Here is a 19642-nt window from a genome sequence, read left to right on the forward strand (position 1 = left end):
TCAAAAATGTGTGGATGAATGAATGGATGGAGAACAATATCCTTTATCCTTGCCAAAGTAAATTGAAATATAAATTTCACTCTTCCACTTCTTTTAGGTGTTGCATCACTTCATTAGGACTTCAATTCAGCAAATTTTGAGGACTTATTATATACTAGGCATTGTGACAGACTCTGGAAGTACTCACACAAGGGAAGTATTTTTTCTTCTTCAAAGTATTATTTTTTTCTTTAAAGGTTTCACCAATTGAAATGGGAACCAAATCCTTAAGCAAAACTGAATCATACAACCTATAATACAATCTCTCCCTCAATCTTGTCTCTTTCCCCTTTGCTGGAAAACATATCTGGGATTTTAAATTTGCAAACAAATAAACATATATAACTTCCTTTTATTACTAAAGCTCTTCAAAGAGTTTTCAAAACTGTCCTCTAATTTCTTTTCATCTAATTGCTGCTTTTATCTTTATGTTTGATCGTCTGCCTTCACCAGGTGGCTGATACCATGCCTTCTGTCAGCGATACTCTGCTAACAGCCAAATTAAGAATATGTGATTCAACACTTTGGCTATATTTGGCACTGCTGATCGCCTGTGGAATTGAAACTCAGACCTCTGGACTCATGCTAGTGTCTCTGGGCTCAGAGAACAGGCTCTGCAAGCCTGGGATGCAGACTTCTGAGAAGGGAGCTCCAGTTGGCTAATTCCAATGTCTCTGCGGTAGGACAAGAAGAAATCAGTTCTACAAGTGTTGCAAGAGCTGAAAGTTGTATTAAGGTACAGCTATGGGAAAGAACTGCTGCTTCTTAGGTTAAAGCTGACAGGAACCACAAACACACAGAAGCCCACAGGAAGCAGATATTAACAGTAACGAACAAGTTTTTTCTTCCTCCTTCAATCTTTCAGTCTCCCTCTAGTGTCCCCTATTGGTAGAGACTTAGAGACAAGTGACAAAAGAGAATTGTAGTTGCAAAGCCCCAGCTCCAGTATTTACCATGCTGAATAGAAAGCTGAGAGTCAATAATGTAATAAGTAACATACCCAGGTTCTGTCTTAAAATAAATAAATAAATAAATAAACTTTTTTTTTCCCCAAAGCTTTTACGTTCTCCTATGGCTTCAACTGTCATTACAATGGCTGACTCTTGCATCATATACTGCATTCTTACTCCTTCTCCCCAACACTCACATAGTGAATTATTTGGTACATATTTCCACTTATGTATTTCTCTACTATGTCCCAAACAGCTCATCTCAGAAAATCCAATCGTTAAAGTTCTTTTTACTGAAAATGCCAACATAATTATTGCCAATCAACCAGAATCACACCACCTCTTACAACATTCTATGGTTTTCTTCACATATTACAAACAACTTGACATCAGTCCCTGTTGTTGACATCCTTATTCCTGTTCCATCAGTGCCTCATCACTTCTCTTTGATTACCAGATCACTTTTTTGTAACTTATATCTGCAACTTGTGCTTTCATTTCATTTTATCCTATATAATGCAGTCTAATTGATCTTGCTACAGATCTGCCACCAAGCACACTACACTCTCTAAAAATGCTTCATGTCTTCCTTTGCTTTACAAATTAAGTATAAACTTTCATCTGGGTCTTCATGATATATCCTGAACCCATATTCTCAGCTCTTATTGAGATTCTTATTGAATATATGCATTACTAATACAAAAGCACACTTGGATAGAAATCTCTAACCATTTTTTGTGTAGTTTTCTAATCATTTTCATAGGACATATTCCTAATGTTGAATAGTAGATTATAGCATATGTTCTTTTAAGATGTTTTGAATACGTATTGCAAAATTTCCGTCTGGGAGGAATGGACAAATTTACATTTCCAATGCAGCTATTATAACTCTGGATATTAGCAGAATTTCCTCTTTTCCTATATTAAGGTATATCATTGCATTAATTCAAGTCTTGAGATAATCAGGAATATTTATCAATTTAATATGCATATTTGTTCTTATAAACCGAATTCTCATAATTTCTAGAATATTTTGTATTGCTTTTTCACTTATAGGAGCTCTTAATAAATTAAGGCAGTACGATTGCTTGAGCCCAGGAGTTTGAGGTTGCTGTGAGCTAGGCTGACGCCACGGCACTCTAGCCTGAGCAACAGAGTGAGATTCTGTCTCAAAAAAAAAAGATAAATTAAAAAAAAAAATGAAAGGAGTTTGTCTCCTGGAATGTTCTCTCAAATGTCTATATAACAAACTCTCACATCTCTTTAAAGACTATGCTCAAATGTGGACTTCTCTATTGTACTAGTTAGGGGAAGCTAACTGCTTAAACAAGTAAATTCAAAATCCCAGTGCTTCATGTAGAAGACTGAAACAGGACCCACAGATTTCACCTCTCACAAAAATCAAATCACGGTGGATAACAGATTTAAACCTTAAATGGGAAACAATTAGAATTCTAGAAGAAAATGTAGGAAAGACTCTTACAGACATTGGTCTAGGCAAAGAATTTATGAAGAAAACCCCTAAGGCAATCGCAGCAACAACAAAAATAAACGACTGGGACCTGATTAAATTAAAAAGCTTCTGCACAGCCAAAGAAACAGTCATGAAAATAAACAGACAGCCTACAGAATGGGAAAAAATTTTCGCATACTACACATCAGATAAAAGACTGATAACAAGAATCTATTTAGAACTCAGGAAAATCAGCAGGAAAAAATCAAACAATCCTATCAAAAAATGGGCAAAGGACATGAATAGAAATTTTTCAAAAGAAGACATAAGAATGGCCAAAAAACATATCAAAAAATGCTCAACATCCCTAATCATCAGGGAAATGCAAATCAAAACCACAATGAGATACCACTTAACTCCGGTGAGAATGGCCTTTATCAAAAAATCCCAAAACAACACATGTTGGCGTGGATGCGGAGAGACAGGAACACTCATACACTGCTGGTGGGAATGCAAACTAGTGCAACCCCTATGGAAAGCAATATGGAGATACCTTCAACAGATTCAAGTAGACCTACCATTTGATCCAGCAATCCCATTATTGGGCATATACCCAGAAGAACAAAAGTCATTCTTTAACAAAGACACCTGTACCCGAATGTTTATAGCAGCACAATTTACAATCGCAAGGATGTGGAAACAACCCAAGTGCCCATCAATCCACGAATGGATTAGTAAACTGTGGTATATGTATACCATGGAGTACTACTCAGCTATAAGAAATAACAATGATACGACATCTCTTTGGTTCTCCTGGAGAGAGCTGGAACCCATTATTCTAAGTGAAGTATCCAAAGAATGGAAAAACAAGCATCACATGTACTCACCAGAAAACTGGTTTCCCTGATCATCACCTAAATGTACATCAGGGAAGGATACCAATTGGATATCAGACTGGGATGGGGGGTGGGGGGAGGGGATGGGTGTATGCCTACATGATGAGTGCGTTGCACACCCTCTGGGGAATGGTCATGCTTGAAGGTGCAGACCCGGGGAGGTGGGAGGGGGAGGGGATGGAGGTATGACTACATGATGAGTGCCAGGTGCACTGTCTGGAGAATGAGAACGGACGCGCTTGGGACTCTGACTCGGGGGGATGGGTGGGACATGGAAAATGTATATAACCTAAACTTATGTACCCCCATGATGAGCTGAAATAAAAAAAATATATATATAAAAAAAAAACAAAAAAACAAAAAAACAAAATCCCAGTGCTTCAGAGAGAGTTGCTTCACACTAATGTGAAGGACAAAATTGGAAATCTCAGAGTATGACAAAGGAGGAAAAAAAATAGATTTTTAATAATATAGAAAACAAAATGTAACCCAGGAATAGTGTTATCAAATTTAAAAAAGAATCAAAGAAAATGTTTTTTAAACAACACCTACCACACTTGGCTTTCAGCTTGGTGGAGATGAAAAAATCTTCTAAATAGTTTATTTATTTATTCATTGCCTTTTCCCCCTACTCCCCAAAAAGGACTCAGGACAGCTAAATTCCTAAATCGTGACTGGGTCAATGTGCAAGTAAAAATATTAAATGAAAGCACTATAAATTAAAACTGCCAAACTTCCATTCAGAGGATATATGATCATTTTAAAAGTTTATTTTTGATTATTAAATGAGAAAGAATGAACCAAAGTGGAAAACTCAAGTGGTTAAAAAAAAAGAAAGAAAAAGGAAAGAAACTTACAAAAGTTAATCGAAGGGAATAATTGATAAATAAAAAAGCTAAAATCAATTAGAAAACAAAAATAATTAATCTTTATAAATAAATTAGAGTTTGGAGTATGTGGAAAAACAAACAAAAGGCAAAAATTTAGCAAGGTTAATCAAGTAAAAGAAAAAAAACAAGAAAAGACTAATGCATAAGAAATATGACTACAGAAGCAAGGAAATGAAGAAGTTATATTTCACACAACTTAATGATAATAAATTTGCAAACCTTGCTAAAATGATCTTTTCTAGAAAAATATAGGTTTATAATATTGACTCAAGTAGAATTAGAAAACATGAATCATGCAGAAAGCAAAAAAAGAAATTGAACATATTGTTATAAAGTTTTTCTTTACAAAAAAACCAAGCTCAAATAGTATCTACCAGGGAGAAATTCACCATGAATTCATCATACACATCTTGTGACAGCTTTTATCCAGAACTACCTTTTCAAGGATGTTGGTATAGGAAATGTAATGTCTTCCTCCAAGGAAGGCAAGGGTTGGGCAAGTGTGCTAGAAGCCCCCTCACAAAATTGGGGGATTTCTACATCCAGGGTTTTTCAGCTGTGATAAAAAAAATTTCCAATATGTGTAGCATCCACATGGACAACTTTCATGGAGTGATAACCCCCATGAGACTTGAAGTCAAGGGGAACCTATGTGAGCATGAACCTTATGCTGTCTGCTGTGTAGTAAGTGATAAAGTCTTTTGTCTCTCAGCCAGGGGTTTCATGTCTTCTGCCAGCATCTCTGAAACTATGGCAGGCTAACTTGTTAGCTTACAAGTAGGATAAAAAACCCTCTGATCCTTTATGTATCTTGATAGTATCATGGGAGAAGTTCTCAAACATTTAAGAAACTAAATGTCCCATGCAATTCAACATAGAGAAAGAAAAAAAACCTTAAACAACCCTTCCTAAATTTTATTTTAAAAACTATAGTAAATCTCTCTGATACCAACCTCTTTAACAAAGCACAAAATAGAACTATATACCAATAGATATTCTAAATAAAATGGTTGCTAATTGACTCCAGTAACATAAAAATTTTGGTAAACCATAACTAATTAATGTATATTTAACAATGCAATTTGATATTTGCAAACTCATAATATAATTATTTTAATTGATCAAAAGAAAAAAATCACAAATTTTTGCTGTTACTCTGCAGTGGGACAAGGCATTACAAAAGTGGGAGTCCCTCTAGAAAATGAATGGTCCTCGAAAAAATCATAATATCTAAACTATGTTCAGAGAGCACTAGCACGACTATATAGGAAAAAAAATACCAATGTATAGAAAAATTACAGTGGACTACAGACAAATAATTGCAATAAGTACTTCAAGGTTTTTTTAAAAAGGCTAAAACTGGCAGGCAATTGTTAATGCAAAAAATATAAAGTCTATTCAAATTTCACATGGTGCTTTAACATAGTATTAGCAGGAATTCTGGGACATATCAGCAAGGAATGACATAATGCTAGAGAGAAACACAAAAAGGAGAGAAGTTTCTTTTTTGTGTAATGGATCATGCTCTAAACAAACATTCAAAATATATTAAATTTTATTATGGTATCACCATACCTGTGTTCTATCCTTCCTCTATATTCTGGTGTTACTCTTTCCTGCTTTCTAAATACTTAAGATCATTGAAGCACTGGGCCTGTGCAAAAACATGAAGTGTTCTCTGATACAAAATTAACACTCTTGCCACCAGTCCTCAAATTAAAATATTCAGCCCTCAAAGAGCCATAGATTTCAACAAGGTACTTTAAAAAAGCAATATGATGAGCCTAATTGATATTATTATGTGATTAATTGATACTTAATCCTATCAGAAGTACTTTTAAAAGAATATTAATTATGTAAAGCATGTTCCTAATTTTTAAAAATTTCATGTTACATTAAAATAGTTTTTGGTGTCAGGAAGGTTATCATTCTTGCCTGGGAGATTCATTAGTCAGTTTCTCTAAATTTTTCCAGGTTTACTACTCATTCATTTCCCACTATTGAGACCACAGAATATATAATGTTTTTTGCTCATAATAATCTCTCATTTTTCAGGGCAGTGGGCAAGCACCACAATTTACTGTTTGTAAGTTGAATGTTGTCACTATATTCGAGTCTGTTTTTCATGTCTTCCATCTTCCTGGTGAAGCATTTTAAAAATTGAGGCAAGGGTTTTGGTAATCCAACATCTAGTGCCTTGAATATAGTGGTACTTATAAAATATTTGTGAGAATGAATAAATGGTGAGTGGCCAATAGGAGAATAATATAAAAATTATAATAATCTTTATAATGATCTCAGAGATTAAATTTGTTTCTGATTTTTACTATTTTAATACCTGGTGGTCGAGTGAGGCAGTGAGTCACTGCTCCTGTATTAAGCTAAGAATTTTCCACGTGAAAGGGTCAGGAAGTAATTTAATAACCAAATTTGGGACTGCTATAACCAAAGAAAGAAGTATTTCCTGAGAGAAGATAATATGAAGCAAAGTAAAAACCAGTAAACTCTACAAGGTATTGGTAGATTGTTTCTGCTAGAACTCGATCTAGAAATTGTTCTTCCAGGGTAGTTCATTGTACCCCTCTTATAACCTAAATTACAGAGAAGAGAGCAAGACTATGGAAAGATCACACAGAGAAAGGCATTGACTTAGAAAAGACAGTCAACCTTCTGAGCACAGTTCATAGCAAATTGAAACACTGCACATAAGCTCTGGTTTTGTATGGATCTTTCCAAAAGCAAAGGGGGAACATCAGTAGCTGGTACTTTGATGAATAGCTATATTGAAAATTTAATCTTAAACAATTGGATTTGCAAATTATAGGCAATTAGTAAAATGCCATGACATAAAAAATACACTACCCTTTAATGATATATGATATGGAATTGCCTGATGAAGAGAGATTGAATCCAACTCCCAAACCATGGTGTATATTATCTGAAGTTTGTGTATATTTTTTCTTAAACTATTAATATTTTATTAGATGTTTGTATTTCTAATTCTATATTGTGTTTTCTTACATCCTCTATTAACTCTATCGTGGCTATTATAAAGTCTTTTATTAAACAATCCCTACAGATGGTCCATAATTGTGATCAATTCTTTTGCCCAGAGGGGACACCCCAGATTAGTAATACCATGTTTATAAGGATGCCTTAGTAAGACTTTTTTTCTTTCCAGGAATGCTTTACATGACATACACATTTATAAACTTATCCCATTTCCAAACAGGGATGAGATCGAGTTTGCTATGAGTAATCATATTATCTTTCCATTATTTAACATCCAGTCACTGATCATAATCATAGATAAATAGCATCATTAATGATGAGACGTATCAATCTCTAAACCCTGCATGTTCAAACTATGCTTCTGGTGAGTGCACAACAAAGAGCTATCCATGAAACTGACAAGAGATAACTTCCTGTAAATTTAAGGTTACATTATAAGCATTGTTGAGATATTGAGCAGAATAGTTAAGTGCTAGAAAGCAATAAACAATTTAACCATTTTCACTAGGGAGATAGACTGAATGGAAATTTCTCATGTATTATCAAGGCGAGAAAGAGAATAAGAGAGATGAGAGAGAGAGAGAGAGACTCAGCTTCTGCACACAACTTGAGTTTGCTAAAATATCAGCAGTATCTGGCTGGTGCAGTATGAAAAATATCTCTGAAATGCTCATTACTATCATGCATTTGGACAGAAAAGTGATCAAAAAAAGCATCCCTTCATCCATTTCTTTATTTATTCATTCAACAAGTATTTATTGAGTGCTTCCCCTGTGCCAGACATAGTTCTGAGCTTTTAGGATACAGAAAAGAATACGCCAGAAAATTTTCTGCCCTCATAGAGAATATATTATTATAGTAGAAGATAGGCAGACAACAAACAAGTAAAAATAAATGAACAAAACAAGTTCAGATAGAGATCAATGCTCAGGAAAAAAAAATCATGAGACCATATGATGTTTCCAAGTGGCTAGGGATGGGTACGCTTGGGCGTGGGAAGACAGGGGCAGCCTTTTTGATGGAAAGAAATGCAAATTTCAAAAATTTAGAGGCTGGTTATACAGAACTTTTTATTCATCTCTCTCCTGCTGACCATATTTTGCCATTTCACTAATTATTATTGTTCCATTAAAGTGCTGAAATGCCAGTCAATAAATGATTATTGAGATCCAACTGTGTTCTCAGCACCAGTACGACTGGAAAATGTGGCTGAATTCAAATAACTAATTCTACTGCTGTGATAAAATATGAGGTGGGGAATGGTGCTTAAGTCAGTAAATAACTTAAGGCTTCTTGTTTTGAGAGGTGCACTGGTGTCCAGGCTTCGCCAATTCATTCGTACCTCACATATTTGAAACTGTTTCAGGAACTCCTCTAAGAGGAGGCATCATTTATTGCCACTAGATGGCACCAATTATTTTCATATTTTTAGGTCAAACAATCTTTTTCTATGTAATGGCCACATTTAAAATGGAAGAATGTTACTTATCACTGTTATTAACAAAATTATTCTTTTATTAATATTTTTATAGGATGAACCACAGAAATATCACTAAAGATGGTTATGTTCATTTACCCACATACTTGTTTATTCAATGTATATTGGTTCCAAATAATTTTTCAAATTTTACCAACACTGTCTTTAAATATGTAAAAAGGAAAGTAATTGAAATAGATATCATAATTGAATATATAAATATAATATTTAAACATATAACTATAAGGATCAAAAATAGCTGATAAAAGCATATTATTATATTACTTACCTTAAAAACTTTGACAGAAAATAGTTTTAATAAAGTATAGGAGATTTTTTACTTTTGGAGAAAAATTTCTCATCATGTCTCTCAAAAATAAGTAATATTTTAAAATATGGTACTAATTCATGATAATTAAATATAACAAAAACTATTGCAAAATGTAAAATTGGATAGGAATCATTTAACTTAATGTATATCATTTAGTTATAGTCTATAAAAAATCTAATATGTACAGCTTTATAAAATTTGATTAGTAAAAATTCAAGTCCAGAAGACATGTTTTTATCATGATTTCCCTATTTCAAACTAGTAAGTTAACAGTGCCATTAAAATATTGTGCAAAATTTTTCTAAAGGAAAAGAGCATGAACTATTGTCATTTCTCAAAAAAGTGGCTGGTAAACATTCAAAGTATGTTTATCCAGAAACAAACTATAACCATTCTCACATTGCTTATTAAAAACATAAAAATGACTCTGGACAAATGTAACTTGCATTTTTACACTAGTAGACTTCAAATTAAAATAAAGTGTGATAATAAAATGAGAGTACACACCAAATGCACTGAAAAATATAATATGTTGTGTGAATATATTATAATTACTTAAAAAGTTATGTGTTTATTATGCTAACAAATTTATTTTAAAAATCTAAATTTCCTTGCTACTTCAGGATGAAAAATGAGTATCTCAAAGTAGCTGCTAATTTGACTATCACTGTCTTTCTTTCATCTTACAACAGTCAAAAATAATACTTACTTTAATTTCATCCAGAGTTTTTTGCCTTATAGCAAGAAGCATTCTAAACCTCTGATCGTCCTCTAACATTCTGTCTTCACAGTTTCTTTTCTCTTGCATGTAATGATCGAAGACAATTTGTGCCTGTTCCTTTTTAAATCTCATAGATACAAATTTCTCCCTGTGAAGAAAGAATTTCATATGCCACTAATTAACTCATATTTTATTTTCTAAAATATGCTTATGATGTATTTAAAAAGACCCAAAATGAAAAACTTTTAAGGGCCTTGAGTTGAAGAGCCTTGGAAAAATTCTCTATTTTCTTCCAAAGGCTGACTTCCATAGAGCTACATCTAAATGATACAGCTGGAAGAAAACTTATGGAGAAGTGTAGCGGATTGCCTCTTGGTTGCCTACCCAGCATGCTTCTGTTCTGTAGGCATTCCAAGGGAGCCCCTCCTCCAAGCCATTTCCTTGTCTTTCTTGGGGCCTGGCATCAGGCCCACTATGAGTTCCCAGTAAGTAATTATTAACTTGATATGGTCATCTATTGAAAATATCAGTAGATTACTCATAATGTAGCCTATCTGCAGTAATCTTCCCTTGCAATTCCACTTTAGGGAGTCAGTGGGAAGGGCACACACTTTGGAACAAGATGGAGCTAAGCTGCACTTTACCACTAATTAGCAGTGTATGATCTTAAGATAATCATTTCATTTCCCAGCATTCATTTGGAAATGATATACATTTAAGAATTTGCTATAAGAACTGGGTAAGATGAGGTACCTAGATTGTGCAAAGTGCTTGGCACAATAATAAGTCATTCAATGGTAGCTTTAAATCCTATTGGACATAATCCAATGTTATTAATACTTTTTAAAGTAATATCATAGTATTAGCTTATTGTTTTCCCTTTTTCCTATCAGAAGGCAGAGTTCTGTCAAATTTGAAACAGAATTGATTCACTGGGACATGGTGACCATGCTTGTCTGAAAGGCAATACATCTAGCCACAGTATGGAAAAAGAAGTTAGAATTGGAATGGTAAGAAACCTGAAGAAGAAATTTTCATCAGCTCCTGAATTAGATCTTTATGAGGTAGTGTAAATTATATAATTTTTGGTTTATACCTTTGACTCTCAAAATATTCTTACAGGTGTTATGCAATGTGCATAAATACCTTTCAAAATTTTATATTTCCTTGATTTTGTATGTAATATACTGAATATGATTTAGTTTTTTCATATAAAGGTTCATGATCATGTTGAAAACAAGATTTTACCCTATGGTAATAACTAAATAAATCATTGATGAGTGCCTTGACTTGACTCCATTAAAGTATATCATATCAGGCTAGACATAACTTTTTTTGACACTTTATCCCTCAAGCATCATGATTTTGCTAATGCTCATATTTGCCTTCTATATTGAAATTAGACTATTGTTCTTAAATGTGACCAATGCATATTTCTGTAACAGTCCTTCAAGTTCAGCTCTCAATGTTTTAGAAAATAGGAAATAAGAACCAAGATGAGTTAGGAAGAGTACATCAGTTCTAAGGGAGTATCTATGGATACCCCAAGTTATTAAACATGGCATATAAATACTGATAAATCTGAAATTAATGGAGAATATTATTAATATCATAAAGAATACAATTATTATTCTTGGAAAAGGAGAAACATTCCCAGTTATTCAAATAAGAATAAACCCAAGGAAAAATAATGAAAAGATTTATGATTATGCTTTTATAAACCAAAATTATTCAATATCATATGTATATTCCACATCAAATTATGATAAAATATGTGGACTATATTAAGAATGAATTTTAAATATAGAAATTTCATCTTATTTCTCTTATTAATAATATATTACACATACTTCATATTTTAACAAAGTTTAAGTATTTACTTTAGAATTTCAAGTGCCTGATCAAAACTTCTTTTTCTCTCTTCTTGTGCTCTTAATTCCTCATCCAATTCATCTATTTTTTCATGGCAAATAACTGTTTTACTTTTTGCTGTTTCTAATTTGTGAAAAATCACTGAGCGTTCATCCTACAAAAAAAAATACAGGGATGTTTTATTTTAAATACTTGGATTTAGAAATCCTTGCAGTTTGGGACACAATTATTAATACATTGGCTGTGTGAACAATTAAAAGGAAATAGTAACCTTTTATCAATATGAGTAACAACTTAGGTTTATATTCTTACTGTTGTATCTGATGAGTTTTCTCAAAAAGAGTTAAAACTATTCTTTCTCTCCCCCTCCTACACAAACTTGCCCCCCTTCCACACACACACATCTGCACACCTTACAAGCATGTCATTTCAAGATGCAAACATGCAGTGAGTAGTTTTCAAACATGTATCATGTATTATACATTGGCAGGTGGCCAAGGATATATACTGTTCTGATCTTTCAAGCAAAAGAAGCCAATATTTACTACCAGAACAATTTCCCAAGGTGGACTTGCGTAATTCCAGACTGAAGATTTGACTTTCCATCTATTTTTACATGATCCCTTCATGACTATTGATGTTCATATTGACTGATTCACTCACTCATTGACTGAGTTATTGAATATTATTCCCTATATCCAGAACTGCTTCTAATTAGTGTTACCATCTCAATTGATTCTACAGATTTCAGTTGCTCCCTTTGCTCTATTTTCCTCCCTTATGCTTCCTAATTCTTTATATACTCTTTCAGATTTCAAAAAGAAATAACTAATCTTTTATATGTATTTTCCTATAAACATTTGCTGTTTAAGAGTTGAAACACAGGGTACTACATTTGAATTTTCATATCCTCCTGTTTTCTTTCCTTCTTTTTCTAGAGGTTCTGGAACTTTTATGCTGATAATGAGTGGGTTTTTTATATTTTTTTCTTATACTAGAATGTAGTGGAAAGATGGCAAACTAATATATTTTGATGGCTCCACTGGGGTATTATGTTATTCCTGGGGAAAATAGTCAACCCAAAGAAAGAGGGAAGAGATGTAAATACAGATATTCTGGGTACAGCATGGTGTCTATCACTAAACTTGACTTGTAGATCAGATTCCATAAATCATTCCTTAGTCTTAATTGACAACTCTCATGGGAAACTTAGAAGACTTCGAAGCAATGATATCGACAACTTAGACCATACCAGCTGATTTAACAATGCTGCATGTGGCATCAGAGGACTCTACAACAAATGAATGAAAGAGACAGTGCACTTGCTGTGGATATCAGTAAAAAGCAAAGATTGTATTTGGGCACCATTAGTAGGTACCATCAGTGAGGTTTTGGTAAACACGGGCAGCATGTCCTCCTCTATGTCCCCATAGTGGGCTGAGTCTGGAAAGAAGAAACTAGTAGATGCCACATGTCATTTAAGAGTGTACTCTTGAATATCTTGAGTGAGAAAAAAATTGGAGACCCCTAGAGCTATTTGTAAGTCCTTTGATGAATGCCAAAGTGTCACTACCACACATAGAAATAGAGCCATAAAAACAGTACATTTGTAATTTGACCATTCTTTGGCCCTGTGTTTTTTTCTCTAGCCTGAGTGACACAGGTTTCAGCAATTTGGAGGCTTTCCACCCAAAGCTACTTTCATGTCCAGGCCTGGAAGGGTCTGAAAATCTGAATTACAATTAATTAATATTTTACTATACAATATTTTTCATTATTTCCTTCTTTTGAAAACTTTCAAAGTATTAAATATGTATTTATAAAATACCAGGTAATAAAAATTATATTCAGATTCTAAAATATTTATTTCAGATTATATTTTTAATTTTTATTTAAGATTTAATAAATATATTTTTGTGTACTTTGAATATAATAAGTTCAGTTTCTATATCTATGGCTTAAATTGGGGTTAAACATAGTAAAAATTCAGTAATACTGTTCAGCTTAGCCCATAATTGAAAGGTTCATGCACAGTGAAAGATAAAATTGTCCTCAAACTTAAGTTCTGAGAAGACGGAAATGGTGTCTACAGTATTGTTTGTACACCAATTGGCAAAACTGGTACTCAATAAATTATAATTAATAACACTTGATATTACAATGGTTGCAAGTTTCCTTAGAATGAGGTACACTAGCATGCACACAAGACATTTCTGGATCTGACCATACTGAACTACTGGTATTAACTAAATAATTCCACAACACATAGCATTCTCTCCTGATCTCTTTGCTCTGCAAATATGGGTTTTGTTTCTAAAATGCTAAAAATTAATGTTAAAAATAAAGTTAAAATTATATAATTATAATTATAATGAAAACCATTCATTATAATACTTCAAATACCAATTATTCTTTTACATTTTCCATACATATGATCTCTAATCTCTACTACATCATAGCAAGGCAAGTTTTCAACCTCCATTTACTCCATTACCAATTCTCCTCATTCTCAGGCGTCAACTTCTCTGGAAAACCTTCCCAGATTCCCTTTGTTCACTTAGGTTTCCTCCTACACAATCCTCTCACATCTCATTACATTGCTATCATGACTCTGCCTACAGTGTTTTCATACTGCCCCTTTCTTGCCTACTTCTGAGCAAGACAACGTGCTTCCTGAGTAAGCCAAGTCCTGCTCTCACTTCCCCATCTCCAGCGACTTCCCACAATGTTGAATATACTGTAAGTGCTCAATAGTAATTGGAAAGACAAATTACTTTGAAGGGCTAATAGAAGAAAATTAACTCTTCTTCGCTAACCTCCAACTCTTTGTACCTTCTATAATATTGAGCACACACACACAAAAGTATTCAGCCATGTTTTTCATTGGAATTTGTATTTGTTAGGTATACCATATTTGACAATTTTTACTTAATATTTTTGAAAGCATTATTGAGATAGGGCCATAAGAACTGTGTTTGCTTTCAATTGCAGTGTTGAACACCTATTTTTCATCTTTTGTTATTTGTGTCAGAAGTAATTTGTTATTAGTAATAATACTTTGCTGAGTATTAAGCACTGCCAAGAATGTTATATTTCTGGGTTTAATGAGAATACTCTTAATGTTTCATCATTAAGTATAATGTATTGTACTTAATCATTAAGTATTAGAAAATATGGTAGGCACAGTATAACACACATTGTCAAAATAAGGATGTTTTTATTCTATTTCTAGATAGTTAAAATATTCTTTTTAAATCATTAGTGGCTATAATGTTCAGTCAAGGCTAATTGCTTTTTTTTGTGAATATTGTAAATTATAGTAGTACATTTTTTATGTTGAGTCATTTTCACATTTTTCAAAGAAACCTGATTTTATCTGGTATTTTTTTCAAATATTGTAAAATTCATTTAGTTGGTATATTTAATATCTGATAATCTATGTTCATAAGAAATATCACCTATGGATTTTTTATTTTGCCATTATTTTTTGGTTATAATTTTAGGGTTTTATTATCATTAGAGAATGATTTCAGAAGCTTTCCATGCTTTCTTATGTTCTATAACTGGTCTTTGTAGAGAAGCTCATAAAATAGCTGGGCTCATCCTTGTTTTTAGTGGTGGAGTTTGTACAAATTATATTTCTTTGATCTATTCTTGCTGTGTTTTTTTCTCTTGACCCAGTTTTCATCATTTGTATTTTGTAAATAAATCATATACTTCATTTTGCTATGCAAAATAGCATTCTTTAATTCACTTCTTTATATAATTATGTCCTTTTTAATCATTCCCAGGGCTGTTAATTTTAATTTTCCCATTTTTGCCCTTAGTAGACATGTCAAATGTTTTTAGGTTTTTTTAATCAAAATTATTTATTGATAATGTCAATGTATCATCTTGGCCTAGTCCATAAATTATGCTATATAGTTTATTATTATTGGACATCCATAAATAAATGATAATTTCTATTTTAATTACCCCTTAGCACAGAAGCAAATTAATAAGGAAAATGTGAATTTCAAAATATTTATAGTAGTGTATATACATGTTTTTATTTATTGATTTATGATTGTCCTTCATTGTGGTCAACAAAAGTAACCTAGATGATTTTACCAGTACAAGGTAATGGTTAAGAGCATAGATTCCAGTGCCAGACTGCCTGGGTCAGAATTCCAATTCTACCACTAATGAGTTGCATTAACCTATACAAGTTAATCAAAAAACAAGGCATCATATTTCTCAATAGTAGAATGCAGATAACTGCAAAATCTTTATAGGGTTATTACCAAGATGAGATGAGTTATTATGTCTAGGCACTTAAAACAATGCCTAGGACATAGTAAACATGAAGAAAGTATCTATTATTATTATTATTATTTTCCTCTGTAAATTTTATTTTGATATTTCTTTTGTGGCCCAGTACAGGGCATACATTTTTTAAATGATATGATGATACCTCTCTCTCAGGGCCCATATGCCATTCACCAATACATCCTGTTGGAACTACCTTTAACATATAGCAAGTTAAATATAATTAGACTCACTCCACTTTCTTGTATCCAATAATTCTTTAAAGATAGGAATCTTAGATGTGAAGATATTCATGGGGGAAATATTTCTAACTTGGGAAAAGCCCTGAAGCCCTTCGATATATAGACATTTGTTTGTGCTGCCTACATGCCAACTTGAGGGTAAAATGTAGACATCAAATATGAACAAATGTTTTAGTCTGTACATTAGTCCCATTTGTAGAAACACAGTACTATCTAGCATACTACAAATCCCAACCTCTACTTTGTAGAAAATATAATGGGGTCGGCGGTGTGGGGAAGCAATCACTGAGTGTTACAAGGCACCAATTACCCTGCTATGCATTGTACAGTGTTGCTGTAAGAATCTGATGAAATAATCTAAGCCATGTGTTTTGCCTTTGTCAGTACATTGAAATCAACATCAATAAATGGTGTTGATAATGATGAAAATGCTAATAGGTGGCTGACCTACCAGATTTCTACAGATAGCACTGGCTGAAGATAACACACATGCTGGGAAAATGATTTTCTTTTTTGCTTCGAATCAACACAGTCATTTTTCACTCCTGGAGTAATCACATCTTCTAGGTGTTACTTGTAATTCCTAAATTTTAGTGTGCCTTCTTTCTTAGAAGTGCCACTACCGAGGATACTCTCTTAAGCATATTGACTCTATTTAAGCCTTATCCTATTCAGAGAAATTCACCAAGCCTTGGGACAGAGCTGTTTCTTGTTGTGAAATCTTCACCAAATACAACCATGGCAACCCTGGAATTCAGCCACTTCATTTTTCTCAGAAAGGATGACGTCTACCCCCTTGCCTCAGCCTCATACACTCCGAGTCACCTTTCTCAGAGAAGCTACTCTTTCCTTTACCTGGGGATACAATGAATATAGTGCCAAATGTAGAGTGGACACTGGGTTCATGCGTAAGACACGAGCATTAAGGTTGGCATGCTCTTGGCCTTTCTTCTCCCTCTGTTGGCTAAAAAGGATGTTGACTCTGCCAGTTAAGTTTGGATTCTATCTCCAAATCAAATTTTTCCTTTGTCTGACAGGTTTTTTAAAGTGTTCTTGCTACACAGCTGGGGATAAAAAGGAAAGAGGTAGATGGACATGAGCCAAATAGGAAGGGTGACTTTTCAGGAAACTGATGAGTGTACCTGCAGGGTAGAAGAACATTGAGAGGAAGGAAAAGAGTACATACGAAAAGTGTTGTTTGGGGTGAAGGGGATATCACTGTAGCTCAGGTCACAATGTCCTTTATGAAATGGAAGTAAAAATAAAAATCTTTTAAATGTATTATTTGGTCCTTGAACTGTGCTGCTTATTGAGATGTCTTTTATGTGAGCTGTGCCTCCAGTAGAGTGTTATATAATTTATTAATAGAAATCTTATGCTCCACATTGTCTTCACCAAAATGAAGGACAGTGGTGCTGTTTTCCCTAGCAAAATAGACTATTGTTTCATTACCTAGAGTCAATGCTTTATTTTAACTGACAAACTAAATAAATGCTTTGCATAGACTAGGAGTAAGATGAATGGGAAAGAAATTACCTTAATTGGCTAAGTGAACATGTTTTATGAGAACACAATATTAGTAGTAGTTGGTTTAAAATTTAAAAATTATCCATATTTTTTGAAATTAAATTTTTGTCTTTTTGAATATTAACCTACATAGTCAAATTATATATTAATATTATAATAATCATATTACATTAATGATTCAGAGTACTATATCTGAAAAGAAAGTATTTGCTAGTTTATAAGCATGTTTATATTAAATGTGATATTCTGTAGTTTAAAAATGTCAGATTGATGATTTGGAGCTAAAACAGTAGACATGTCAATAGAAAATTTCATGCATTAAACAAAAGTGTAATCATGCTATTTTTTAAATTTAACTTTTTTTCATTTTCTTCTTTCCTTCTTCCTTTACTCCTCTCCTTTCCCAGTTTCCCCTTCTTTCCTTCTTCCTTCCTTCCTTCCTTCCTTCCTTCCTTCCTTCCTTCCTTCCTTCCTTCCTTCCTTCCTTCCTTCCTTTCTTTCTCTCTTTCTCGCTTTCTTTTTCCTTCCTTCCTTCCTGCCTAAGTTCATTCAGGCTTCTGTAACAAAATACCTTAGAATGGGTACTTTATAAACAACAGAAATTTTTTTCTTATAGTTCTAGTGGCTGGGAAGTCCAGGAACCAAGTACCAGCCAATTTGGTGTCTGGTGAGGGCTCCCTCTCAGCTTCAAGGATGGCTGGCACCTTCTTGCTGCATCCTCATGTAATAGAAGGAGTGAGCAAGCTTCCCTGGGCCTCTTTTATAATGACACTAATCCCATTCATGAAAGGGGGGAGCCCTAATAACCTAACCACCTCCCTAACGTCTCACTTTTTAATACCAATGCATTAGGAATTATGTTTCAATATATGATTCGGGGGGAACACAAACATTCAGACCATAGCAATTTCCCTCTTCATTCCTTTTCTTCCTCAATCCTTCCTTTTTTCTTTCTCTTTTTTTCCTTTCTTTTTTTCACCCTTTTCTTCTTCTTCATTGAGTCCTTAAAACTGCAAGCAATACATGGCAATAACATAAAGCAGTAGACTTCTGTATCCGATATCAGTTGTGCTTTGCATTTTATCCTGATTTGGAACTATGGCCCTGATAGACTAGACCAATGTGAAAGACACTGTAAGAGAAAGTAGATGAAGACATGTGCATATTTGCACATACACAGAGTCAATTTAATCCAACTAATTAGAAATGAGACACATCCACCTAAAATTAAACTTGCTTGAATAGTTTTAATTGAAATAAACTATAAATTCAAAATTATTTTTTGAAGTTAAATCACTTACCTCAGTTTTTATTAGTGCATGACGGGTTTTCTTCTCCTTTTTTTGCAATTTTTTCTTTGTTTTTTTCACCTGTATTTTAACATTCTTTTTCCTCTCCATTATTTTATTAAGTGCCTAGGAAACATTCCGGTATTAAGATGTTCAGCATTTGCAACTGAATTAACTTGGTTTAGACCAAATAGTACCTAAGTGACTATTTTAATGAGAACTGTGTTTATTTTGGTAAGTAAAGGGAAAGAATCACCACACGTGAATTACAGAAACATACTACAATATCCCAAATCCCAGTATTCTATTTGCATTATCTCAGAAAACCAAAATATATCAAAAACTAATAAATTTCATAGACTTGATACATTTTTATTATGATATTTACAATATTTTAACCAAAATTATACCTCCAAGTACAAATTGTTAGCAATTATTATTAAAAAGTGTGTAAAAACTTATTCTTCCCTAGAGTTTGTGCTAAACTACTAATTCTTATTATTTTTTAACTATTAAAATAAAATAAGAGCAAAAATGATTACTGAACTACAAGAGGATTTAAAACCATGGCTATTATAAAATAAGGGGAAACAAAAGTCATTAATCTTTTCTGGAATTCATTACCATATTCAGAC

General features: G+C 33.2%; 1 protein-coding gene across 1 annotated transcript in view; it reads right to left on the reverse strand.

The window, feature by feature from the left end:
• CCDC178 (coiled-coil domain containing 178) overlaps positions 1–19642 on the reverse strand; it is a 351257-nt gene that overhangs the window by 206106 nt on the left and 125509 nt on the right. The window contains exons 16-18 of the mRNA XM_045527704.1: positions 19020–19133; positions 11650–11795; positions 9758–9917 (exon numbers count right to left, since the gene is read on the reverse strand). Coding sequence (XP_045383660.1) covers positions 9758–9917; positions 11650–11795; positions 19020–19133 — 420 coding nt within the window. The remainder of the gene's footprint in view (positions 1–9757; positions 9918–11649; positions 11796–19019; positions 19134–19642) is intronic.

The sequence above is a fragment of the Lemur catta genome, chromosome 16 (genome assembly GCF_020740605.2).
Source record: "Lemur catta isolate mLemCat1 chromosome 16, mLemCat1.pri, whole genome shotgun sequence".
Classification (NCBI taxonomy): domain Eukaryota; kingdom Metazoa; phylum Chordata; class Mammalia; order Primates; family Lemuridae; genus Lemur; species Lemur catta.